This window comes from Ahaetulla prasina, chromosome 14, assembly GCF_028640845.1.
Source record: "Ahaetulla prasina isolate Xishuangbanna chromosome 14, ASM2864084v1, whole genome shotgun sequence".
NCBI classification, from domain to species: domain Eukaryota; kingdom Metazoa; phylum Chordata; class Lepidosauria; order Squamata; family Colubridae; genus Ahaetulla; species Ahaetulla prasina.
The window spans coordinates 16363911-16391557 of record NC_080552.1 but is presented as its reverse complement, the minus strand read 5'-3'; the positions used below and the strand labels follow the sequence as shown (position 1 = coordinate 16391557).

The 27647-nt window shown below is 43.8% G+C and overlaps 1 protein-coding gene across 1 annotated transcript; it reads left to right on the top strand.

The window, feature by feature from the left end:
* The first annotated feature begins 3896 nt into the window (after positions 1-3896).
* Positions 3897-19202, top strand: CLEC19A (C-type lectin domain containing 19A). Its single transcript, XM_058157037.1, has 5 exons — positions 3897-4113; positions 10252-10417; positions 12338-12431; positions 14303-14435; positions 17056-19202. Exons 1-5 carry the CDS (start codon positions 4005-4007, stop codon positions 17133-17135), a joined length of 582 nt encoding a protein of 193 aa, XP_058013020.1. The 5' UTR covers positions 3897-4004; the 3' UTR covers positions 17136-19202.
* The last annotated feature ends 8445 nt before the right edge of the window (positions 19203-27647 follow it).

Sequence of the window (27647 nt, the reverse complement as noted above, 5' to 3'; positions counted from 1 at the left end):
AGAATAGAATAGAATAGAAAAATATTAGAATAATAGAATAGAATAATAATAGAATAGAATAATATTAGAATAACAGAATAGAATAATAGTAGAATAGAATAATATTAGAATAATAGAATAGAATAATAATAGAATAGAATAATATTAGAATAACAGAATAGAATAATAGTAGAATAGAATAATAATAGAATAATAGAATAAAATATTAGAATAATAAATTAATAATAGAATAGAAAAATATTAGAATAATAGAATAGAATAAAATAGAATAGAATAATAATAGAATAATAGAATAGAATAATAATAGAATAGAATAATATTAGAATAACAGAATAGAATAATAGTAGAATAGAATAATAATAGAATAATAGAATAAAATATTAGAATAATTAATAAATTAATAATAGAATAGAAAAATATTAGAATAATAGAATAGAATAAAATAGAATAATAATAGAATAATAAAATAGAATAGAATAATAATAGAATAGAATAATATTAGAATAATAGAATAGAATAATATTAGAATAATGAATAAAATAATAATAGAATAGAATAATATTAGAATAATAGAATAGAATAGAATAGAATAGAATAGAATAATAATAGAATAGAATAGAATAATAATAGAACAGAATAATATTGATTAGTCACTCTAATTCTCTTATAATTGAATAATAATTTTTCCACCGTAAACCATTCAGGGTCACTTACGTAAGATGGACAATATAGAACTGTGATGAATGAAGAAATATCATCTGTGGATCTATCATCAACGATCACCTTTTGATGGCAAACGTACCAACTTTTCAAACGCTAACTTGACACAAAATTCATGATTTCTTCCGAGCCAGTTTCAACAACAATTTGTAGTTTTTAACAGATGGACTATATAATACACGGGTCAAGCACATTTCTGGTTTATCCTGTCTCTTGGCTGTCTTCCTAAAACATCTGTAGATGCAGCAGAAAAATTCTCAGTCTTTATGAAGGCCATGACAATGCTTCATCCACTTTAATTCCACTTGGAGGTCTGAATGTTATTGACATGAGGGAATGATAATTTTTTTTTTATTTTGGCACAGTCACGCTAGACTTTGAAAACCATTAGAAGACACAGAGATGCATGGAATAATTTTATTTTTTATGGACATCTGTGGCCACGGTGTGGACTGAGATGGTCTATTACCATGATTTTTGGGCCTTCTGGGCCCACCAGAAGTAGGAAAACAGGCTGTTTCCTGCCTCCAGAGGGCCTGGGGGATGGGTGAGGAAAGCCGTTTTCACCCTCCCCAGGCTCCTAGAAAGGCTCTGGAGCCTGGGGAGAGCAAAAAATAGTCCCTACTGGGCCCACTGTGCCAAATATGGGGGGAGTGCAGGGGGGGGGTTGTGTGTGTGCATGCGCAGGGGGCAGGGCACATAGAATTATGGGTGTGGGCATGCGCACGCGCGGACCCCCACCCCTTGCAACCTCAGCTTTTGGCACACAATGGCAAAAAAGTTAGCCATCACAGGTCTATTGTATCAAGCTTTTTAATTTTATGTGGGAATATTCTGGCTCATTTAATTATTGAGAAATTTACCAATTTTACTATGCGCTAAAGAAGGAATTTAAGCTGACCTCTTAACAATTGAACTAAGGAGAAATTTCCTGACACTGAGAACAATTCATCAGTGGAACAACCTGCCTACAGAAGTTGTGAATGCTTCAACACTGGAAGTTTTTAAGAAGATGTTGGATAACCATTTGTCTGAAGTGGTGTAGGGTTTCTTGCCTAAGCAGGGGGTTGGACTAGAAGACCTCCAAGGTCCCTTCCAACTCTGTTATTCTATTCTATTCTATTCTATTCTATTCTATTCTATTCTATTCTATTCTATTCTATTCTATTAAGTGCATGGCTGCAAAGAACACAGCGGAGATAACAGGGGTTAACTAAAAATAAAACCAGGGAAGTATCAGGAGACCGTGTTACAGAAAGACATCTGTTGCTTTAGTGGTGTTGTTTGAAAAGTTTAAATAAACACAGCTCCATGATTCATCTGGAAAGATGTTTTGTGCTAATCAATTTAAATGTCCCTCTTTATACGGGTCATAAGTTTGTCGTTACCCAAAGAAAATATGCTTTTACACAATTTGGGGTCATTTAAACAGGTTTGGGAAGTTTCGGGCATAAAACATTAGCCCCCCCCGACTACAGGAAACACAAAGTTGTGAGGGATAAAGTGGGTTAAAGGATGCTGGGTTTGTTTGTTGCTGGAGGAAGACAGAATGTCCGCTGAATAAAGAAATAAAATAAATATCAATCCAATTGTTTTTCAAATCCAGTTCTGCACATCGTTAACTTTGCATCTTCCAGCAGGGACTTCTAAATGTCTGGTGAACTTTTGTTTAAAAAAAAAAAAAAGCCAGAAAATTTTGGGTTCGGATACAGACCCTGCAACCAAGAATGTTAACGATTAAGTATCAACTGAAACCAGACCTTTTCTTGTTGGGATTAATGGAAAAACGACTCGAAACAGTCATGGAAGACTATTTTTACATATGATGACTGCTGAGAGACTATTACCTAGATCCGTGGTGGCAAACCGATGGCACGTGTGCCAGAGATGGCGCGCAGCACCCTCTCTAAGGGCATGCAAGCCGTCGCCCCAGTTCAGCTTTGCCGCGCAGGCGTGCGCGCCTCCCACCGGCCAGCTGGTCTTCAGGTCTCTGCTGTGCATGCGCGGGGCATGGGTCGCTTGTGGGGGGGGGCTGCATGCGCATGAGCAGGAAAGATGCACGCAGGGGGGCTGCGCACGCATGCATGGGGTCTGGGGTGTGCATGGGGGCTCCATGTGCATACGCGGGAGACATGTGCATTGTGGGGGGCGCACACTCATGCAGAAGGCCACACGCATGGAGCCCGCATGTGCATTGCATTTGGGGGGTTTGGGCTCGTGCACACATACTTTGGGCACTTGGTCCAGAAAAGGTTAGCCATCACTGAGCTAGATGCACATCATGAATTTGTGATTTATGGGTTTGATGGTTAGAAAGGGGAGCTTATGGAAGATGGAAATTGTGATTTAACAGAGAAGGTAAAATGTAAAGAATAAAATGCATTTACAACCAATGTTAAAAGATTAGAAACTCTTCTTTATATATTTTCTTTTTCTTTCTTTTTCTTTCTTTCTTTCTTTCTTTCTTTCTTTCTTTCTTTCTTTCTTTCTTTCTTTCTTTCTTTCTTTATTAGATTTTTATACCGCCCTTTTCCCGAAGGACTCAGGGTGGTGTACAGCCAAGGATAAAACTCAATATATATACAATTAAAACCAGAATTTAAAACAAAGCAAATTACAAAAAGGCCGACATTAAAATTTGAAAATTTAAAACCCTAAAACAATAAAAACTCAATTTAAAATAATAAAACTATTGTGCCTTTCTCCTTTTTCCTTTCTCTTTTCCTTTTCCTTTTTCTTTTTCTCTTTCCATTTCTTTCTTTCTTTCTTTCTTTTCTTTCTTTCTTTCTTTCCCATCTCTTTTTCAATTTACTTTCTTATTCAGTATTCTTTATTTTTTCCCTATAATTTATATTGCTCTACCTTGTTAAAAATGTATGTATGTATGTATGTATGTTTGTATGTATGTATGTAACTATGAATGTATAACCAAATCATATTATAGCTTTGGGTGAGTTCTCTAGCTTAGCTCCAGCGTATTTGGAACAGTCTGTGTATCATTAGGGGTTTGTGTGAGACTGTGTGTGTGTATGTGAGGGAGAGAGAGAGAGAGAGAGAGAGGGAGGGAGAGGGAGAGGGAGGAGGGGAAACGGTGAGTAATTTTATGGAGTGAAGATGTTGGCTGGTGTATCTTGTTAAGTAATTTTGCTCTCGCAGACGGGACAGCTGGGCTGCAAAACCCCTCTGCAGCTGCTCCAGGCGTTTCAGTGGCATTTGGAAATTCCCGGGGAGGTGAAGGCAGGGGTTGGACAGTTAACCTTCTGCGGCTCCGGAGAGAGAGAGAGATGTCCTTCAGGTCAGCGATGGTCTACGGGTGGAATTTCTGGGCAGCTCTGTCCGCTGTCTTCCTTGCAGCCCATACCTTCCCGCACACCAATATTAAAATAAGACAAGGTGAGCTGACATTTTTTCATTCAACCAATCTGAACCAAGGCAATCCTCAATGCTTTGAGGGAGAGGTTAACGTAAGGTGCCCATTTCAGCATTGGCTGCAAAACGGATCAAAGCCTACAACTCCCTTGGTGAAGAAGGGGTGTTGTCTTTTGCTTTCTTCCAGTTTTTACTTATAGGTTAACGGGGATTTCCTCTATCTTGGGAAATGCCTGTTTTCATAGAAATGTTGAATATTTTGAAATATTGCACCTCTCCTTAAGGTTAAAAGTGCACGGATCGATCAGTCCGATTGCGGTAGCTCTCCCAGGTTAAATTATTTTCTAGGGTCGCAAAGTAAATTGAATTAACCAAACAGAGAGCTATATACAACAATACGTTATAGAAAAACTTAACCAGGGGTAAAACCAGTCAAGTTTGGGTGAATGCAGCGGACGGCTATTTAACTAACCTGGTTAAATGTATTTTTGTGAAGACTTCTTTTCTGTGGTGATTATTTTTCATGTTTTGTTTCTTGTGTAGTTGCTTGTATTCTCCTTTTGTTTATTAAGCATTTTGTGGGGTTTTGTTTTTTTTAATGGCTTTGCTTGGGGAAGATTGCTTTGAAGCCTAAATAATAATTCTGAGACTTATTTCAAAGTTTATGGATGTGTTTGGAGGCTTGGGGTCCATCAACTCAAAGAGTTGATGTATCGAAGGGAAAAAACATGGTTCAACGGTAGACAGATTGGATATCTTCCAAACCTTGTCCAAGTTTTGTAGGCTCGAGAAGTTATACCCATTTTTTTCCCCATAGCAATGTAATCAATTCTAGAATTATATGGTAGAATTAGAATTTATTTGATTTCTATACCGCCCTTCTCCCAAAGGACTCAGGGCGGTTTACAGCCAACATAAAAAACAATTTTATAAATAGAATTAAAAACATTTTAAAAATCTAATTCAATTTGGCTAACCCCATTTAAAACTATTAATAGAAAAATGATAAAAAAAACCCAATTAAAAACCATAATGCACTAGGCCAGCCCTGCGCGGTAAAACAGAAAAGGTACATCTAACCTGGTCCACTTTAAGACCTGTGGACTTCTACTCCCAGAATTCTGCAGCCCAGCAGGTAGAAGAGTAGAAGTCCACAAGTCTTAAAGTCGCCAAGGTTGGACACGCCAGTTCTAATCCATGAAACAGTATCTTCAAGTGCTTTTTCACATAAAATCTTTAAATTGCATTTCCTAACACTGGAGTGGATGCAGGAGTCAGAGTTGACTCAAAGAGAGATGGTCTTTTAAGTGCTATGATGTAGCGGTTGGAAAGTTCTGCATTGGAAGAATGCAAACCTGTTGTTGGAAATCTATTTGTAGACAGCTGGTGTCTTGTGCTTTTTAATTTAGTTGATATCTCTGGATGGAGGTGTGTGTGTGTGTGTGAGAGTGTGTGTGTAGTTGGGCACCCCTCTGGAGTAGCACCTTAACTGAACCTGCTCCTGTCCAGCAAGACATAATGGGATTTTGGTGCAGCAAATTGTGTGAACTCAGCCAACTGGAGTTGATTTAATGAACAATGAGTTATTGTGATGTGTGCATTCAGCCACTCAAGATGTTGGGCTAAGGATTAGCAGGCAGAGGGTGAGTCTGGATGCCGAACAGAAGGAAAAGATTGAAGCAGAAAAGCCATGAAGAAGAGATGAGATTTTAGGGCATGCCAGCTAGTTGAATGTCTTAATTGATGCACTTGTTATTGGCAGGCAGCAGAACTTTTGTTTTTAATTAATTTTTCTTTTTCCTAAGGCGGGCTGGAACAATGAACCCTTTCCCCTAATGCTTTCTATCTGAACTGTGTGCATTTACAGGATCTCATGTTATTGCACCTTGGTGGAGCAATTTGTGGGCTTGACTTACGATTTGTGTCTGGATGTCTGAATGATTTCCCAATGCAACTCTGTGGAAGGTGCCGCTGCTGCTGGTATCTCCATTTTAAGCACGCATCCGTTATGGTCTTTTCTTTTCTCTTTCCTTTATTCCTTCCCTTCTCTTTGTCCCTTCTCTCTGCCTCTGCCTCTTCTCTTCTCTCCTCTCCTTTCCCTTCTTTCCCCTCCTTTCTCTTCTTCTCTTCTCTTCTCTTCTCTTCTCTTTCCTTCCCCTCCCTTCCCTTCTCTTCCCTTCCATCTTTCTCTCCTCTCCTCTCCTCTCCTCTTCTCTTTCCTTCTCTTCCCTTCCTTTCTCCTCTCCTCTCCCCTCCTCTCCTCTCCCTCCCTCCCTCCCTCCCTTTCTCTTCTCTTCTCTTCTCTTCTCTTCTCTTCTCTTCTCTTCTCTTCTCTTCTCTTCTCTTCCCTTCCTTCTCTTCTCTTCCCTTCCTTCCCTTCCTTTCTCCTCTCCTCTCCTCTCCTCTCCCATCTTTCTCTTCTCTTCTCTTCTCTTCTCTTCTCTTCTCTTCTCTTCTCTTCTCTCCTCTCCTCTCCTCTCCTCTCCCCTCCCCTCCCCTCCCCTCCCTTTCTCTCCCCCCCCAACTTTTTCAGGGTCCCCCAGCAAATTGGTCCAAGGGCAGATACGTCCTTTTTCATTATCATCCTCTCCTGAGTTCAAAGCTTGATGGTTTCTTTTCTAAAGACCGTTGACAATTGAACCGGACAGGTGCTAATTAGAGGCCAGCCCGCTTGCTTCTTCACTTCTGGCCCATCCAGCCCTGAAATTCCTGGGGTCACCTTTTTGCACACCGGAGTTAATCGAATTAGCCTTACCTACTGGGGTAACTGGCCCTTGAAAATCGGACGGCCAGACCCCGTTCAGGTGACTCTCCTTAGCATTCCAGCCTGGAGCCTGAGGAGCGTTTCCTGGGGTGGAATGCCGAGGGGTGGATCAGATAGGACAGCTTAGGAACCTTTGATTAGGATTTGAACTCAGTGCTTGAGATTTTTTTAAAAAAACGGAAGCTATCCTAACTCGACCGAATCCTCTCAGCCCATTTCAGATTCTTAGTGCCGCTCAGCAAACAGGTGGTTTTCCCAGCTTTGGAAGAGGCTGGAGAACTTTCTCTAATACAGCTCGTCTGCCTGGAATCCCCACTGTATATCGGACATTAATACAATTGAGCGGGTCCAGAGGTATTTCACGAGAAGAGCCCGCCTGTCAGGGTTCCAAGTAACACCCCCCCAATGAAATCAAACTCCAAGGCTTGCAATTCCTCAAAGCTAACTTTTATTAGAGATGTCATATTGGCACATCTGGGAAAACCCGAATCTGAGATCTTCTGGGTTTTCCTCACCCAAAAGAAAGTTCAAGACCTTGCCCATTTCTCCCACATGTCCACCACTGCTCCAATCGGTTCCTTCACGAACAGGAGACAACCGCCACTTTCTTCTCGGCACAGCTGTCGGACACCAGGGCCTTGAACTCCTCTGCAAAGTTTTGTTATGGCTAAGTTTACTTCACTCATGCAATTCCCCCCCCCTCCCAACTTCCTATGGTAGGATTGTGGCAGGCCTGGATCCTGAAAGGCACCAAGGTAATATGGCTTCCAGGCAGTGGTGAAATCTAATTTTTTTTACTACCGGTTCTGTGGGCATGGCTTGGTGGGCGTGGCAGGGGAAGGATACTGCAAAATCCCCATTCCCTCTCCACTCCTGGGGGAAAGATATTGCAAAATCTCCATTCTCACCCCACTCCGGGGCCAGCTAAAGGTGCTATTTGCTGGTTCTCCAAACTACTTAAAATTTCCACTACCGGTTCTCTGGACTGCTCAAAATTTCCACTACCGGTTCTCCAGAACCTGTCAGAACCTGCTGGATTTCACCCCTGCTTCCAGGCATGACACGTCCACTCCTCTGCTTGCAATATAATCCCTTCTGCCAGCAGGCTTGAAATTTTGGGCTTGGACAATCTAGAACTTCGCCGCCTACGGTCTGACTTAAGCGTAGTACACAAAATTATCCGCTACAACGTCCTACCTGTCAATGATTACTTCAGCTTCAACCACAACAATACATGGGCAAACAATAGATACAAACTCAAGGTAAACCGCTCCAAACTTGATTGCAGAAAATACGACTTCAGCAACAGAGTGGTCAATGCCTGGAATGCACTACCTGACTCTGTGGTTTCTTCCCCAAATCCCCAAAACTTTAACCTTTGACTGTCTACTGTGGACCTCACCCCAATCCTAAGAGGTCGGTAAGGGGGCGTGCATAAGCGCACCAGCGTGCCTACCGTCCCTGTCCTCCTGTCCCACATTTCCTGTGTTCATATCCATGTTTAAACTTATATCTGTTATCTTGTACATGTTTGACAAACTAAATAAATAAAATAAAATAAAACTTGGAAGTTTTGCTTTCCAAGTTGGTTTCAGCCACCAAACTATGCCCCTCATGAAACAAATGAGCTGGGCTTGGAAACTGTTGGTGTGCTTATCTTGCAAGGGGCAGCTTTGTCTTATCTGCCGAGTGGGGAATTTTTAACTTTTAGTATCCTCCTGCATCTCCTTCAAGCTTGTCCTCTCTGTAATTGCTCCTATTCGGATGTGTAGACTCAAAAGATGGCCCTTGTCCTATCTGACAACAGCAGGCTTGTGGTTTGAGAGAGAGCATGGCCTCTTGACCCCTGTAATCTCCACGCTGTGATAGCAAGCGGATTTAGCACTTGCAACTACCTATACATGCATAGCAATAGCCCTCAGACTTACATACCGCTTCACAGGGATTTACAGCCCTCTCTAAGTGGTTTACAGAGTCAGCTTATCTTGCCCCCCCCCCAACGATCTGGGTCCTCCATTTTACCCACCTCAGAAGGACAGAAGGCTGAGTCAACCATGAGCCGGTCAGGATCGAACTCTCGGCAGTGGACAGAGTTCACCTGCAATACTGCACTTTAACCACCGCGCCATCATATATGTGTACAGAAAGCTCATAGGAAAAATAATATCTGTAAACTACTGCTAATTATGTCATTATGAACTTTAAAAGAGAGTGAAGAAGAGGGGGAAGGCTTAGAAAACTATCATAAAACAACCCACCCACCTCCCGAGATTCTGATCAAATTGTTCAAAATATCTTCCCCCTCCCCCACCCCGGTTTTGGTCTCTCGTGACAACAGATCTCAACAGTCCATCGTGATAAATTCATTAAAGCCATTCTAAAAGATAATTCATTAGGGCATAGAAGAATTGTTTTGGCCATCTGCTATATAAGAAAAGTCTAAAATCCATGTGATTGTGTGTTTGTGTGTGTTTACTTGTTGTGGCCTGCCGGCGGCCAGCGGAGCTGGCAGCAGAGTTGGACAGTGTGGAGGTTGGGGAGGCACATGGGCCAGTCCTGGGGGCTGGGGAAAGCTTGGACAAGGGCTCTTCGTCGGAGGCAGAGTGGAAGATAGACAGTAGTGAGGCAGAGGAACAGCTGGAGCCTGTTCCCAGTGTGCGCATGCACAGAGCTGCCAGAAGACAAGAACAACTCAGAAAGCAGGGTCGACTTAGGAGTAAAGCCACACCTTGGAGGTGATTGCCCCCTCCCATGGGAAACAAAAGAGGAAAACGGGGAGGGGGCTTTTGTAGGAAACAATTTGGTCAGTCGGTCAGTTGGTTTAAGAGTGGAAAGTTCTGTTCATGACCCTAAGGGATTCTGTGCCAAGTTTTGCCTTACACTGCGTTTGGAAACTAGTTATCTGGCAGCTTTCCAAGCAAGATAAGGTTTGTGTTGATAAACATTCCTCTGAAAGACTGTTTGCCAAGCCTTGCTGACTGTGAATGAAAGGAATTCACAGTCATGTAAATAAAAGGGGTTTTGCCAGGACCAAGACTCTGCTTCCTGCTTTTTAAGGAAGCCTAGGTCAGAACAGTACCAACCCACACACGTACATATATACATATACTATCTTCTATATACAGTGGTACCTCGGTACTCTGTTAATAGGTTCAGACTGACAATATTTTGCTAACGCAGCTTTGCAATAAAATAGCATCAGCTCACCAGGTTCTGATTCCTGTCTGCTTCACTTTGCGAAGCCGACAACAGGAAGGACAAGCCCAAACCATATGAGTTAATACTGGCACCTCCCATTATTGCTTGAATAGGTTGCCCAAAGAAATCTAAAAATCTCAGGCAGGAGGAAGAACTATATGAAGATGGCCTTGAAAAACTCTTCCATCTTTTCTCCCAAGCGTTGCCAGAGTCCATCCTGTCTTATTCTTGCCCTCTCTTCTGGACTGAATATGAAGGCTACTGTTACCGATATTTTCCCATTAATAAAACCTGGGCGGAGGCTGACTTGTACTGCGCAGAGTTTTCTATCGGATTAAAATCGGCCAAATTAGCATCTATTCACAGGTAAGAACCATCGAGTGGGCTGCTATCTATCATGCCCCTCTCGGAGTCTGACTCTGAGATAGAAGAGGAACATCTGACAGAGAGCGAGAGAGTGGCTCCATTGGCTGTGGAGGAAACTGGGGAAGGGCAAAGTCAGGCTGGGCAAAGCACGGGAGAGTTAGAACAAGGGAGAGGGTTTTTTTATGAAGACCAAGGCCCACCCCCTCCTCATTTTAGGGCACGCAGGGAAGAACGGAGAAGAGACCAAGGTGGGTTGTGTGGCTTACGAGGGAGGAAAGGGCCCCGACCCCCTTCACAAGGTACACCTGGAGCTGGAGTTTAAAAGGAGAGGCAAATAGGAGGGGCGGTTGTCGGGAACAAACACTGAGTTCAGAGTGTCCTGGGAATTTGACATGGATTTTCAATGTAGGATTAAAAAGGATACAATCTGGAAACCTCTCGCCTGGTCTTTAAATCATATCCTTGGATTATAAATTGCCCTAAATTTAGAAGAGTAAAACAACAACAAAAAGTTTTTGGCCTCCCTTTTTCCGGGCCTTTTTTTTTGGCCCTTTTCCAGTCTTTTTTCAGTCTGTATCCAGGGCTTTTTTCGGCCCATATTCAAGGCTTTTTGCAAACCATTTTGGGGGCTTTTTTTGCCTTTTAAGGGGCTTTTTTTGCCTGTTTTGAGGCTTTGTCCAGCCCTGAAAAAACGGGCCCCCAAAGCCTCAAAAATGGGCCCCAAAAGCCCCCAAAACGGGCAAAAACAGCCTTGAAAACAGGCCGAAAAAAGCCTTGAAAATGGGCCAAAAGAAGTCTGAAAAAGGCCAAAAAAGGCCCGAAAACAGGGCACGCACAGGCCAAAAAAATGGCTGGTGGGTGGGCAGGGCTTCGGCAATATTCGGTCTATAAGACACACAGACATTTTCACCCCCTTCTGGGAGACAAAAAAGTGCATCTTATAGTCCGAAAAATACAGTAGTTGTATGTCAAGGAGTTCCACTATTATATTTGTAGCTAGACCTTATAGAGCAACAGTATTGATTTTAGATGTCTATACCCTGTTTCCCAGAAAATAAGACCCAACAAGAAAATAAGCCCTAGCATGATTTTTCAGGATGGTCGTATTATAAGTCCTATCCCCAAAATATGCCCCAGTTAAGATCATTAGCGGACAGAGACGTTTAGTACCGTATTTCCCCAAAATAAGAACTAACCAGAAAATAAGCCAAGCAAAAATTAATATAAGACCCAGTCTTATTTTGGAAAAAACATGGTATATGGAACAACATATTTTAGGTATCCTTTTGATCCTTAAGGACTAGAAGACTGAACTGGTTAAATAATAATGCTAATTCTAGACTCTAGAAAGAATAATTCTAGACTCTAGAAAGAGTGCAGAGAAGAGCAACAAAGATGATTAGGGGACTGGAGGCTAAAACATATGAAGAACGGTTGCAGGAACTGGGTATGTCTAGTTTAATAAAAAGAAGGATTAGGGGGAGACATGATAGCAGTCTTCCAATATCTCAGGTGCTGCGCCAAAGAAGAGGGAGTCGGGCTGTTCTCCAAAGCACCTGAGGGTAGAACAAAAAGCAATGGGTGGAAACTGATCAAGGAAAGAAGCAACTTAGAACTAAGGAGAAATTTCCTGACAGTTAGAACAATTAATCAGTGGAACGACTTGCCTGCAGAAGTTGTGAATGCTCCAACACTGGAAATTTTTAAGAAAATGTTGGATAGCCATCTGACTGAGATGGTGTAAGGTTTCCTGCCTGGGCAGGGGGTTGGACTAGAAGGCCTCCAAGGTCCCTTCCAACTCTGCTGTTATATTATTATATTATATTGCTTTTGATTTATTGGTGAATTTGCTGTTAATGCTACCTTTTCATCTAGTTTACCAACTATAATATGCTTTCCTGTAACATGTCTATCTGGCAGCTGGGAAGAGAATGTGTTTGTCTACGACCTTGTAAACAGCAGGGTGCCCGGCATACCCACAGATGTCTGGATGGGATTGAATGATCTTAGGCAGGTAAGAAATCTCCATTTTTGTGGGGTCTTTGGTGCTCTCTGAGCTTGGTGGTTTTCTTGCAGACGTCTCATGACCAAACTAGGTGACGTCATCAGTGCTAGAAGGGAGTGGGGTTTGCTCTCTGTTTATATAGTCTGTTTATATACTAGTGCCTTTCCCTGCCAATGTTAGTGCAGTGTTTCTCAATTCTGGAAACTTTAAAATGCGTGGACTTCAACTCCCAGAATTCCCCAGCCAGTGTGGAGAATTCTGGGAGTTGAAGTTGAAGCACATCTTCAGCTGCCAAGGTTGAGGAACAGTGTTCTGGCGAGTATAATAGCTTGAGGGTTTGCAACCTCCTCTTGCATTAATGTCTGAAGACTGTGATTAAATACAGACGTATTGCAGCAGGGACTGGAATCTAATTTGTATGTCTGTAATTTCCTCCTACGCTGAATCTTGAAACAATGGTTCAGTTGCCAGCTGAATAATACGATCAACAAAACAGACCTTCCTCCATCTATTTGAAGTGGTAGCTGTTTTCAGAGGAGTCACTATTTTTAAAAAAGTTTTTATTTTTTAAAAATATGAACATTCCATCTTCTCTAAACAGTGTGTTGTCTGGGTACAAATATCTCTGCATTAACCATCAAAATTTACAATATCATTCACTACATTGATATTATTCTTTAATCTTACAATTATAGTATATTGAACAGTTGAGCATAGTAAATTGATTCATTTTCCCTCTTAACGTATCTTCTAATAAGAATATAATAATAATATATTAAGCATAATAATCCTACCCTGTTTCACCAAAAATAAGACATCCCCTGATAATAAGCCCAATCGGGCTTTTGAGCACATGCACTAAAATAAGCCTCTCCCGAAAATAAGCCCTCCCTGAAAATATTTAAATGCAGATCTTGAAATCAGTGGAGTGGAGTGTGGAGTGGAGTGGAGTGGAGTGGAGTGGAGTGGAGTGGAGTGGAGTGGAGTAGAGTAGAGTAGAGTAGAGTAGAGTAGAGTAGAGTAGAGTAGAGTAGAGTAGAATAGAATAGAATAGAATAGAATAGAATAGAATAGAATAGAATAGAGAATGGAGGGGAGTGGAGTGGAGTGGAGTAGAATGGAGTGGATTGGGGTAAGGTAGGGTAGGGTAGAGTAGAGTAGAGTAGAGTGGAGTAGAGTAGAGTAGAGTAGAGAATGGAATGGAGGGGAGGGGAGAATGGAGTGGAGTGGAGTGGAGTAGAATGGAGTGGATTGGGGTAAGGTAGGGTAGGGTAGAGTAGAGTAGAGTAGAGTGGAGTAGAGTAGAGTAGAGAATGGAATGGAGGGGAGGGGAGAGTGGAGTGGAGTGGAGTGGAGTAGGGTCGGATAGAGTAGTGTAGAGTAGTGTAGAATAGAATAGAATAGAATAGAATAGAATAGAATAGAATAGAATAGAATAGAGAATGGAATGGAATGGAATGGAATGGAATTCTTTATTGGCCAAGTGTAATTGGACAGACAAGGAATTTACCTTCGATGCATAAGCTGTCAGTGTACATAAAAGCTATAAGTGATAAATCATAGTCATCATCAAAACACATTCATCATAAATAATAAGATACAACACTTAGTGATAGTCACGGGATACTAAATAAGCAATCAAAATCATACAAGAAACTAAATGAAACAAGTTAAATCGTAAAGATACAAGCAACGAGGTTATAGTCATAAGCAGAAAAGGAGACAAGTAATAGGAAGGATGAGAACACTAATAGAAATACAGCCTTAGTAAATAGTTTGACAATGTTGTGGGAATTAGTTGTTTAGCAGAGTGATGGCATTCAGGGAAAACTGTCCTTGGGCCTTAAAGATTAAAGATCTAATGTGTTTTTTTTTGGCAGGAGAGCAATTTTGAATGGACAGATGGCTCTCCCTATGACTACAACTACTGGGATGGGAATCAACCAGATGATGGGATCCACAGTATACCGGAGGAGGAAGATTGTATCCAGATCTGGTACAGATACAGCAGTGGTAGGTGGCATCTGGCCAGTGGTGGGATTCAAGTAATTTAACAACTGGTTCTCTGCCATAATGATTTCTTCCAACAACCAGTTTGCCAAACTGTTCAGAAAGTTAACAACCGTTTCTCCCGAAGTGGTGCGAACTGGCTGAATCCCACCACTGCATCTGGCTCTCCAAGATACCCTCTTCCCCAACCCAAATCTCTTTGCCATCAGCAACATCTGGGCAGCAGAAAGAAGCTAGGATTCCTCTGGTGTGTAGGAACAGGGATAGTCCAGAGCTGTGGTCTTCAAGCTTTAGAAAGAGGACAGAGAGGAACGGAAGTGGAAAATGGTCTTCTACTTCCGTATTAAAGGGACGCGGTGGCTTAGTGGCTACGATGCTGAACTTGTCGATTGAAAGATCAGCAGATCAGCAGTTCAAATCCGTAGTGCCGCGTAACGGGGTGAGCTCCCGTGATTTGTCCCAGCTTCTGCCAACCTAGCAGTTCGAAAGCTGGTAAAAAATGCAAGTAGAAAAAATAGGGACCACCTTTGGTGGGAAGGGAACAGTGTTCTGTGCGCCTTTGGCATTTGAGTCATGCCGGCCATATGGCCACGGAGACGTCTTTGGACAGCGCTGCCTCAAGGGTCATTTTTGCCAATATCAGCACATCAAATATGTAAGCAATGAGATCCCATTCATGTTCCCCAAGTTGTGAATGTTCCCATCACTGGAGGTTTTTAGCACGAGATTGGACAACCATTTGTCTGAAATGCAACAGTGTCTCCTGCTTCAGCAGGAGGGTTGGACTAGAAGACCTCCCAGGTCCCTTCCAACTCTGTTATTCTGAAGTGGGCTTGAGAAAGTTACAGGAGCACATTTATCACAGTGAGAAGTAGAAAGCCGCGCATATAAGGATTTCTCTATCGAATAATATCCAAGCATCTTTAGATATATTAAGCCAGCACCCTGGCTCAGTGGTTAAGACATTGGGCTTGTTGGCTGGAAAACCGGCAGCTCGGGTTCGAGACCCGAGCACCACACGACAGGGTGAGCTCCCTTCCTCGGCTCAGCTCCTGCCAGCCTAGCATTTCAAAAGCGTGCAAGTGAGAGTAGATAAATAGGTACCATTTCAGCGGGAAGATAGAGGGGCTCCGTGACGTCACGCTGGCCACACAACCACGGAAATGGCTTTTGGACAGCACTGGCTCAAGGTCCTTGAAATAGAGATGAGCATTGCTCCCTATAGTCGGCAACGACTCTCAACTCTCGCAGAGTCAAATCCGCAGGGACTCCTTTAGCCTTAGTTACGTTAATCCCAAGACCTGGATTTTGAATCCTGGGTTGTATGTATTCTCCACCTCCCACCTGTCTGAGTCAACAGACGCAGGATTTTTTTTCCTCCTGGCCTTGAAAAGGTCCACCATCTGTCCCTTGTTTACAAAACAGCTTTCTTTGGCATGAGAGTCAGAGATTTCTGCCTTGACACAGTGTGTAAATAGGCTGCTGCTGAGGGCTGAGGGCGGTTTAAGCTAAGCCTTTTACCTTTCTGCTTCAAGTTCGTTCATTCTTCTTTAAAAAAATAAAATAATAGGTTAACTCAATACTAAAAATAAAACCATAGAAAGAGAAAACACCTGATCAAAGAAGAAACCCTTAAAAAAAAGGAGAAACCAAAATGCATGTTTGCAGACCTGCAGAGATCAATGAGACGCGGTGGCTCAGCGGCTAAGACGCTGAGCTTGTCGATCAAAAGGTTGGCAGTTCAGCGGTTTGAATCCCTAGTTCCGTCACGGGGTGAGCTCCCGTGACTTGTCCCAGCTTCTGCCAACCTAGCAGTTTGAAAGCATGTAAAAAAGGCAAGTAGAAGAATAGGGACCACCAATGGTGGGAAGGGAACAGTTTTCCATGAGCCTTTGGGGTTGAGTCATGCCGGTCACATGACCACAGAGACGTCTTCGGACAGCGCTAGCTCTTCGGCTTTGAAACGGAGATGAGCACCGCCCCCTAGAGTCAGGAACGACTAGCACATATGTGCGAGGGGAACTTTTACTTTTACCTTAGAGATCAATAAATGGAACCCATCCTTCACCCATGGTCACCCATGATTGACGGATGATCCATTAATGGACAATCCGTTGATCAATACCGCAAAGCACTAAATGGTTGGAGCATTGCGTGTCAGCTTTGGAAGCCATACTAGGCCGGAAGCTTCCATGCTGCCACTTTCTCATGTGTGGGAAAATAGGAGGGGGGGGGATTTAGTAGCGGGGTTGTCTTTAGACATAATAGCATTCTTCCTGTCGGTCAAGGTCAGGCCGATCCTGCATCTGGAGAAGGAGTGGTCGGAGTGCTGTCTCAAGGCGGGACGGTCGGCAATTGGAGCATGTGATCGACTGAGGAGTGAGGGGATGGTTTGGGGGGTTTTGATTTATTGAGGGAAAACCCGAGCCTCTCAGATTCGGGTTTTCCCAGATATCCCAGTTTACCTATCCTAGTAAATAGAACTTTGAAAGATGCTTGCTTTGGAGTTTTTACTTGGGTGTTTTGTTTTTTTCCTGGAACGCTTTGTAGAAGCCCGTCTGATTCTCCCTTCCCCTCCTCCTTTTTCTTGTTTTTTGTTTTTTGTGTGTGTGTCTTTTTACAGCTTTACGATCTTGGAACGACAATAGCTGCAATCGAGAATTTCCATTTGTGTGTAAGATCCCATCTCTGGCAGCTGACTAACCAGCTTCCCTGCCCTGGAGAAATGAAACATCTGACTTCAAAACAATCAGCTGGAGCGAAATGAGAGTTGTTTTTTTTTTGGTGTTGTGTTGTGGTGTTTGGTCCTTCTCTTAGGCATCCTTTAGCCAAATGCTGCACTGACTCATCTCTTCCCTCCGAGAAATCTTTCTTGGATCGGTGCTAAAAATATATCAGAGCAGAGAAGACTGACGTGGGTTCGTCTACGGTAGCCCCGAATCAGGAAGAATCCAATAGCACCTTTTCTGACTTTAACCCAAGTTTATTAAAATGCACCAGCTTTTGTGAGTTTTTGTCTTTGGGTGAGCTTAGGGCCTTATTAAAAAGCTGGGGTGAGCTTATGCCTTTTAATAAAGGGGGTTAGGAGGCAGAGATGCGTGACTAGATTACTGGTGAAAGAGAGCAGGAGCCAAAATGTGGTTATTATTATTATTTTTGTCTTCTGGGTCAAAATGGGAGTGGGTGGGAGGAAAATGTAACTCCTCTGATTGGAAAAAATAATGTGTTTTTCCTTTTTTTTAAAATGTTCACAAGCTCAGCTTTAGACTGATGCAGAAATAGCATTAAAAGTTTTGCCTTTCAAATATATCCTTTCAAAGTTGGTATGGGTCAATTTAGACTAGACTGGATTGGACTGGACTGGACTGGACTGGACTGGACTAGACTAGACTAAAATAGAATAGAATAGAATAGAATAACAGAATTGGAAGGAACCTTGGAGGTCTTCTAGTCCAACCCCCTGCTTAGGCAGGAAATCCTACACCACTTCAGACAAATGGTTATCCAACATCTTCTTAAAAAATTCCAGTGTTGGAGAATTCACAGCTTCTGGAGGCAAGTTGTTCCACTGATGAATTGTTCTCACTGTCAGGAAATTTCTCCTCAGTTCTAGGTTGCTTCTCTCCTTGATCAGTTCCCACCCATTGCTTCTTGTTCTGCCCTCAGGTGCTTTGGAGAATAGCTTGACTCCCTCTTCTTCGGGGCAGCCCCTGAGATATTGGAAGATTGCTATCATGTCTCCCCTAGTCCTTCTTTTCATTAAACTAGACATACCCAATTCCAGCAACTGTTCTTTTATATGTTTTAGCCTCCAATCCCCTAAACATGAAGGGTGTTAACTGATATTCTTATTTCCACAAGGAGAGAAGTACTTCAGAAATTGTTGAAAGTATTTGTAGCTCTGGTTGTAGGCTTTGGCAGTAGCCTTTTCTCGAGCTTGCTGGTTAGCTGCTGGACGTTTCGTTAGCCTAGCACTCTACCAATGGACCCATCAACAAAGAAACTGACTTTGAACCAGCATACGAACCAGTGGTGGGTTTCAATTTTTTTTACTACCGGTTCTATGGGTGTGGCTTGGTGGATGTGGAATGGCTTGGTGGGCGTGGCTTGGTGGGCATGGCAGGGGAAGGATACTGTAAAATCTCCATTCCCACCCCACTCCAGGGGAAGGATGCTGCAAAATCCCCATTTCCTCCTGATCAGCTGGGACTTTGGAGGCAGAGAATAGATGGGGGCGGGACCAGTCGGCATTTTTACTACCGGTTTTCCAAATTACTCAAAATTTCCACTACCGGTTCGCCAGAACTGGTCAGAACCTGCTGAAACCCACCTCTGATATGAACCAATAAGGAAAAGGACCATTTGAACTACCAATCGGCAACAGAACCAACCACCTCCTCACCACAACCAAACCAGTTTCGCAACCAACCGACCACAAGACCCCACAGGAACTATATAAACAGACAAGAAACTGTACTTCATCCAAACCCGCACTGAAGATGTTACCTAGCCTGGTAATGAAACGTCTGGGAACTTAAACAGCAAGTTCGGAGAACGGAAGGCTGCCAAAACAGAAGATGTAACTGCGATGAAACCAAATCAGTAGTGAAGTTGAACCCAATACAGGTGGTTCTTGACTTATGACCACAGTTGAGTCCTAAACGTATGTTGCTAAACAAGATTTGCAGATTAACAGAATTGGAAGGAGGGACCTTGTAGGTCATCTAGTCCAACCGCGCCCCCACAGCCCAAGCAGGAGACCCTAGACCAGGGCTGGGCAACTATGGCCCCTTTATGACCTATGGACTTCAACTCCCAGAATTCCTGAGCCAGCATGCTGGCTCAGGAATTCTGGGAGTTGAAGTCCATAGGTCATAAAGGGGCCATATTTGCCCAGCCCTACCCTAGACCAAGGGTGAAATGGTCCTGGTTTGGACCGGATCAGCCGATCTGGTAGTGATGGCGGTGGGTGGTTTGGAGAACCGGTAGCAAAAATCCCTGGCACCCTCACCCATGCCCCCCATCACCTGTTGGCAGTGGTGGTATTCAAATAATTTAACAACCGGTTCTCTGCCCTAATGATTTCTTCCAACAACCAGTTCGCCAAACTGCTCAGAAAGTTAACCACCGGTTCTCCCGAAGTGGTGCGAACTGGCTGAATCCCACCACTGCCTGTTGGCCCACTTGCCGCTTCTTTGAAAAAATGCTTTTAAAAGGTAAAAAAAAAAAGGCCCTAACAATCACAGCTGAGCTGCACGATCGTCAGAGCCATTTTTTAACTTTGAAAGGCATTTTTTTACAACCTATTCGGCCGAGATCACACGCCACAGCTGATCACACACACACCCCGCGCTGCTCTACTTACCCCATGACTCCTTTTGATGCGCGCACCTTGCATTTGGTGCATGGTGCACACAGCGCACACCGCGCACACAGCACATAGCGCGCACAGCACAAATGCGCAGCCAGCGAACCGGAAGTAAACCGGTTCAGATTTCACCCCTGGGGAAACAGGGTATATATTTTTACAAAAGCATTTTCAATGCAGCTATTTTTATCGAATGACAGTTGGCAAGCCGTGTTTTAAGAGGCATTGGCTGCGTCTCTCTCTGAAGGGACATCTGTGCATTGTCAGCAAGCAAAGGAAATGTGTCCTTCTAGAACTCTTGTGGGTTTACCAGATTAGTCATTCAGTTCAAATTCATATGATTGACTTGAGTTTTTCTCAAGGAGTAATAATCACTCTGAAATTGGAGTAACATGTGAGTACTGTTTACATCCTTCAAGCCTCGCGGGGTGGCTGACTTTACACCAGGGACTTCCAGCCTTGACAACTTTTAAGACTTGTGGACTTCAACTCCCAGGACTCCCTAGACAGTCATGTTGAAGTCCACAGGTCTTTAGGTGGTCAAGACTGGACACCCCTGGTTTACACATTCCCTGTCCCAATGTGCCTTATTTGGGCTCTGGAGTTTATACAGTTTCAATAGGGTTCACCATGGCTAGCTCACTACGGCCAACTTGCTGCGGCCAAATCACCATGGCCAACTCACCACGGCCAACTCACCATGGCCAATTCACCACGGCCAACTCACCATGGCCAACTCACCATGGCCAATTCACCACGGCCAACTCACCACGGCCAACTCACCATGGCCAACTCACCACGGCCAACTCGCCATGGCCAACTCGCCGTGGCCAACTCACCACGGCCAACTCGCCGTGGCCAACTCGCTGTGGCCAACTCGCCGTGGCCAATTCGCCGTGGTCAACTCGCCATGGCCAACTCACCACGGCCAACTCACCACGGCCAACTCACCATAGCCAACTCACCGTGGCCAACTCGCCGTGGCCAACTCGCCGTGGCCAATTCACCGTGGCCAATTCACCGTGGCCAATTCACCGTGGCCAATTCACCATGGCCAACTCACCATGGCCAACTCACCACGGCCAACTCACCATGGCCACCTCGCCGCAGCCAACTTGCCACAGTCAACTTGCTGCAGGACAAAAGAGTTACACCAATATTAAAGAAATAGTGGAATGGAATCCTTAAAGAAAGGATGCAAAAGGAAGGACAGAATGAATTGTGAATGGCAAAAATTAAAATGATTTATTTTAAATAGATACATAGAATTGTTAAATTGTCACGCAGTGAGTTGTATCATGGTGAGTTGGCTGTGGCAAGTCGGCCCATTCTGACTTCAGCAAGACCTGAATAGGTGAAGAGAGAATTGACAGAATATCAGCACCATGGAGAGCTCCTGTTGGAACACTACAATTGGGGCATTCAACTAGCTAGCCCAAAACAATGAGATAACAGAGTAACAGAATACACACACTCACACTCACACAAATGGTGATCACATGCCCTCAGGATGCTGCAACTGTCATAATTACATGCCAGTTGCCAAGAACCAGTAGTAAAAAAAATTGGATTTCACCACTGGTTATAACACAGGTAGCGTTCTGTCCTCCTTCGCCTCCGTCCGAGTGATGGCTTAATTAGCCGGCACTATCAGCTCTGGCAGCAAAATAGCGAGCACCTGCCAAGTGTCTCTGTTATCTCCCTTGACGCCGATGAGTCACCCAGGAACAAACAGTACTTCAGCTCTTAGTTAAGCAGTTAATTTGCCTGCTTAAGAGGCACAGCAGCTCTTGCTGCCTTTATATCCTGTGGGGTGTGGCTCCATGACTCAGCACTTCCTAGGCCTGCCCCATCCCTGCTTCTGTTGTTCCCTCCTTTCCTGCCTACAAAACCTAGGGTCCAGCCAGGCCTGATTGCCATCAGCTGGGTCTGGAAGTGTGGCCTGGGGGGGGGGAAGAGTGAGGGGACGGAGGCCCCATTATCTCTTCCACCTGGCCTGCCTCTGGCTCCTGGAGCTGAGCCATGGAAGCCGGTGCTCCCGAGGTAAGTCCTGACGGCCCTTCCCCCTCACTTTCCAAGTCACTTTCTGGCAGGAGGCCCAGCTCGGGGGGCGCAGACACAACAGTAGCCCTCGACTTATGGACCACAATTGAGCCCAAAATGTCTGTTGTTGAGTGAGCTATTTGTTCATTGAGTTTTGCCCCATTTATACGACTATTCTTGCCGCAGTTGTTAAGTGAATCGCTGCGGGTGCTAAATTCCTCACACGGTTGTTAAGTGAATCTGGCTTCCCCGTTGAATTTGCTTGTCAGAAGGTCACAAAAGGAGAATCACGTGACCCCTGGGATGCTGCAACCGTCTTAAATATGAGTTAGTTGCCGAGCGTCCGAATTTTGATCACATGACCATGGGGGAATGCTGCAACATAATAGAATAGAATAGAATAGAATAGAATAGAATTCTTTATTGGCCAAGTGTGATTGGACACACAAGGAATTTGTCTTTGGTGAATATGCTCTCACTGTAGATAAGGAAAATAAAATACATTCATCAAGAATAAAAAGATACAACACTTAGTGATAGTCAAGATTACCACTAAGCTATCAAATCGTACTAGGAAACAAATAAAAACAAATAAAAGGGATAGGATAGAATAGAATGGAATGGAATGGAATGGAACGGAACGGAACGGAAAGGAATGGAATGGAATAGAATAGAATTCTTTATTAACCAAGTGTGATTGGACAGACAAGGAATTTGTCTTTGGTGAATATGCTCTCACTGTAGATAAGGAAAATAAAATACATTCATCAAGAATAAGAAAATACAACACTTAGTGATAGTCAAGATTACCAATAAGCTATCAAATCATACTAGGAAACAAATAAAAACAAGTAAAAGGGATAGGATAGGATAGAATAGAATAGAATAGAATAGAATAGAATAGAATAGAATAGAATAGAATAGAATAGAATAGAATTCTTTATTGGCCAAGTGTGATTGGACACACAAGGAATTTGTCTTTGGTGCGTATGCTCTCAGTGTACATAAAAGAAAAGATACGTTCATCAAGGTACAACACTTACAACACTTAATGATACAACACTTAATGATAGTCATAGGCTACAATTAAGCAATCAGGAAACAATCGTAATTGTGAAAAACAGCCACCAGTCACTTTTCTCATTGCCATTGTAACTTCAAACAAGCTGCTGTATGCTGAAGAGTACATATTATTGGGTTACTCATTAGTTACTTAAGATAGTTTATAATTAACCAGAAATGAAAATGGTAATAAAACAATCCTTCAGCATTGTTAGACTTTTGATTTCAGATGCTGGCCGTGGCACAACAGATCTCGTACAAGTGGTTTTTATTTTGGTGTATTACGGAGAATGAGGTGTGTAAATTTATTCAGATATCCAACAGGATATGGTACAATGTTACTGATCAGGTTAACCTGACCCGATTATTGTTCAGCCTTGACATTTCCTAATGCAAACTGGCAAACAAAGAGCAGTTCATTTCTCCTTTCTTTCTTTCCTTCTTTCCTTCTTTCTTTCTTTCTTTCTTTCTTTCTTTCTTTCCTTCCTTCCTTCCTTCCTTCCTTCCTTCCTTCCTTCCTTCCTTCCTTCCTTCCTTCCTTCCTTCCTTCCTTCCTTCTGCCTGGTCTTTCCTTCTTTGGGTTAAAGCTGCGTTTTCAAGGTTTCCAATGCGGAAGGCCAGGCTATACTCTGGAAATGGATATCAAGAATATCTCTAAATATATCTTAGCATGGGTGGTTCTTGTGATTTAAATCTCACCTGAGACCTGACATGCATAAATTTGAATACACACACACACACACACACACACACACACGCAAAACAACTCCTTTCCTGGATTAGAGGAAGAGAACCACTCCGGCTGGGAATTGATTTTTTCTTCCCTATCCTCATTTTTTTTTAAAAATGACACTTAATTTCGATATGCCTAAGGGGATTTTTAAAATCTAATTTAGCTTTTGAAATACCTGGCCCTGTTCAAACAATGAAAGAGTCATTGTTGATTCTTTCTCTGTCTGTCTCTGTCTGTCTGTCTGTCTGTCTGTCTGTCTGTCTCTATTGAAGTGGTGTAGGGTTTCCTGCCTAAGCAGGGGGTTGGACTAGAAGACCTCCAAGGTCCCTTCCAACTCTCTTATTCTCTCTCTCTCTCATCTCCCTCTATATTATCTCTCTATATTATCTATTTATCTTCATCCATTTATCTTCTTCATCATCGTATCTATCTCTATTATCTATCTCTAATTACCTCTTTCTCCCTCCCCCTGTCTCTGTGGGACTAGAACTCACCACCTCCTGGTAATTGGCTCCAAGTTACACAGCTGGCTTTCATGCCTAAGGTAGGACCTGAACTCAGGGTCTCCCACTTTCTAGCCTAGCGCCTTAACGACTATACTGGCTCTATGTTCTATTCTGAGCCACGGTGGTACAGTGGTTAGAGTGCAGTACTGCAGGCTACTTCTGCTGACTGCCTGCAGTTTGGCAGTTCATATCTCACCAGGCTCCAGGTTGACTCAGCCTTCCATCCTTCTGAGGTGGGTAAAATGAGGACCCAGATTGTTGGGGGCAAATAGGCTGACTCTATAAACCACTTAGACAGGGCTGTAAAGGCACTATGAAATGGTATATAAGTCTATTGCTATTGCCCTCCCTTCCTTTGAGGGGTTCCATCATAGAAGGATGGACACAGAACAAGCTCTTTAATTTTGATCCTAAGGTTTGATTTCGTTTCCTCCCTCCCTCCCTCCCTTCCATAGTGCACAGTGGTTAGAATGCAGTATTGCAGTCCAACTCTGCCAACTGGCAGCAGTTCGATCCTGAACGGCTCAAGGTTGACTCTAGCCTTCCATCCTTCCGAGATGGGTAAAATGAGGACCAAGATTGTTGGGGGGGGCGGGGGGGCAAGAGGCTGACTCTGTAAACCGCTTAAAGAGGGCTGTAAAAGCATTGTGAAGCTGTATATAAGTCTAAGTGCTGTTGCTAACTTCCTTCCTTCCTTCCTTCCTTCCTTCCTTCCTTCCTTCCTTCCTTCCTTCCTTCCCTCCCTCCCTTCCAGTGGTTAGAATGCAGTATTGCAGGCTAATTATGCTCACAGCCTGAAGTTCTTTTCTAATTGGCTCAAGGTTGACTCAGCCTTCCGTCCTTCCCAGGTGGGTCAAATGAGGACCCAGATTGTTGGGGGAAAATAGGCTGACTCTGTATACCGGGGGTCTCCAACCTTGGTCCCTTTAAGACTTGTGGACTTCAACTCCCAGAGCCAAAGCTTTGCTGGCTGAGGGACTCTGGGAGTTGAAGTCCACAAGTCTTAAAGGGACCAAGGTTGGAGACCCCTGCTGTATACCGCTTAGAGAGGGCTGTAAAAGCACTATGAAGCAGTATCTAAGTGCTATTGCTATTTTTGGGCCCACGACTGGGGCTTAGAATGCAGCAGTTGGCAATGTTCTGAGCAGCTGTCCAGCTACCTCTTCCGTAGAGATGAATGGGGATCTGGGGGTGATTTGCTTTTTTATTCCCTAGCTGTCCCCCCCACCACCCCCTGCTTTGGTCCAGCCCATGGATGACCTCACTCTCTCTGTACTTGGCTTCTCTCCCCCTGCCAAATCTGGTCCCGCAGAGTTTGTGTTTTCAGAAAGACGTCTCGCTGATGGACAGATGGACCGACATTTTCCGTTAATTCCTTCCAACCTTCTGTTGGGTGGGTTGGACATGGTACAGTAGGCCGAAGCTTGCCAAACTTTCTGGCAACCTTTTGGGGAGCGTTCCGAAGCCTTTGTTTTTCAGAGAGCATTAAACAGTTTGCTTCCGCTTGACCGGTTTGTTCCAGCCGATATTTCCTACAGAGACCAAAAAAAAAATGTACATAATTGCCTTTTGCAGTCTAGAGCCGCCACTTTGCTCTTGGCTGAAGTCCTGGAGCCTTTGAAGTCAAGTGATCCAGGGTTTCGGTCCAGGGCAAGTCAGCGATCGAAGTCTGCAAATGAAGGCGGTGAATTTAGGGACTTCGGGAGGGAAGCCTCGTTTGCTAAAAAGCCAGACCTCAGTAATAATCCAGGCACGTCGGCATTGGAAGCTTGGAGCTCCACATCCAAGGGTGGTCTTCAAAATTTTTTTAGCAAGGGGTTCTCTGCCCGGTTTCTGGGTGGGCGTGGCCATGGTGGGCGTGGCCTAGTCGGCCTCCTGCACCGCGGCTGGGGAGCATGTTTGCTCTCCCTGGGCTCTTGAGGCCCTCTGGAGTCCTTTTCTGGTCTTCCCGAACTTCTGGTAAACCCATTTTTTGCCCACCCCGAGCCTCTGCATGTGCCCTGCACTTACCTGCATCCAAAACGGGCCACGTATGTGGGGACTCCTGGGAGGGGAGGGGCGTGGTGGGCGGGGCCAGCCAGGAGTGGGATTTGGGGATTCTCTGAACTGCACAGAATCTTAGCTACAGGTTCTCCCAAACCCCCAGCAGCCCACCCCTACCCACATCACATTAAACCATGGTGTTTTTTTTTTAATCCACAACATACTAAATTACAGATTAAGACAAAAAAAATCTGGACGATGGACATGGCAGTACCTGGAGACAGCAGAAGAGAAGAGAAAGAACTGGAGAAGAATCACAAAATACAAAGACCTACAAGTAGAAGGAGAACAGCTGTGGCAAAAGAAAGCAAGGGTAGAACCAATAGTAATAGGCCCCTTGGGTGCAATCCCCAAACATCTGGAATACCATTTGAACACCATCGGCATTGACACAAAATCCCCATCAGTCAATTGCAAAAGGCAGCTTTACTTCGAACAGCTTACATCCTGCGATCAGTGGTGAGTTGCTCCCAGTTCGGTACCGGTTCTTGTGATGCGGTAGTAAAAGCAGTGGGAGGCTCCGCCCACCCGCCTGGATATCATCATGGACAATCTGTGCATGCGCAGAAGCATGTGCGCTCCCGTTGCGAACTGGCAGCAAAGGTAAGTAGAACTCACCCCTGCCTGCGATGGTATATTTAGCACAGGAGTGAAATCCAGCAGGTTCTGACAGGTTCTGGGGAACTGGTAGTGGAAATTTTGAGCAGTTCGGAAAACCGGTAGCAGAAATTTTCAGTGGTTCGGAGAACTGGCAAATTCCAACTCTGGCTGGCCCCAGTGTGAGGTGGGAATGGGGATTTTGCAATATCCTTCCCCCAGGAGTGGGGTGGGAATGGAGATTTTACAGTATCCTTCCCTTGCCAAACCCACCAAGCCACACCACACCCAAGCCACACCCACAGAATATATATTTTATTTTTTTTATTTGCATTTATATCCCGCCTTTCTCCGAAGACTCAGGGCGGCTTACACTATGTCAAGCAATAGTCTTCATCCATTTGTATATTTATATGCAAAGTCAACTTATTGCCCCCAACAATCTGGGTCCTCATTTTACCTACCTTATAAAGGATGGAAGGCTGAGTCAACCTTGGGCCTGGTGGGACTTGAACCTGCAATAATTGCAAGCAGCTGTGTTAATAACAGACTGTTTTAGCAATCTGAGCCTCTTGGATTTCTTTTCTATTTCTATTTTCTATTCTATTCTCCACCCAACTCTCAACTACTCTGAGCATTAATAAATAAGTAACAGATATTTTATAGCTCATAAGGAATAAATGATGGCTCAGCAGTTTGGAGAAACTCTAGGGTGAGATTCCCTCATGCCAAGACAGTCATGAGCAATTTAGTGGTTTTGTTTTGTTGAGCCTGTTATGAAAGTTCTGCCATGGTGGCTTAGAAACCATGGTTTTAGAGCTTACCAGGTTGGAGGAATCCTGACCATTGTGGCTTATGGTGTC

Bases quoted from the DNA above. Each gene is read 5' to 3' on its own strand.
- CLEC19A (XM_058157037.1), top strand. From the start codon at position 4,005: ATGTCCTTCAGGTCAGCGATGGTCTACGGGTGGAATTTCTGGGCAGCT. The intron at 4,114-10,251 runs GTGAGCTGACAT...TTTTCTCCCAAG, and splicing joins CAATATTAAAATAAGACAAG to CGTTGCCAGAGTCCATCCTG. The intron at 10,418-12,337 runs GTAAGAACCATC...TCTATCTGGCAG, and splicing joins AAATTAGCATCTATTCACAG to CTGGGAAGAGAATGTGTTTG.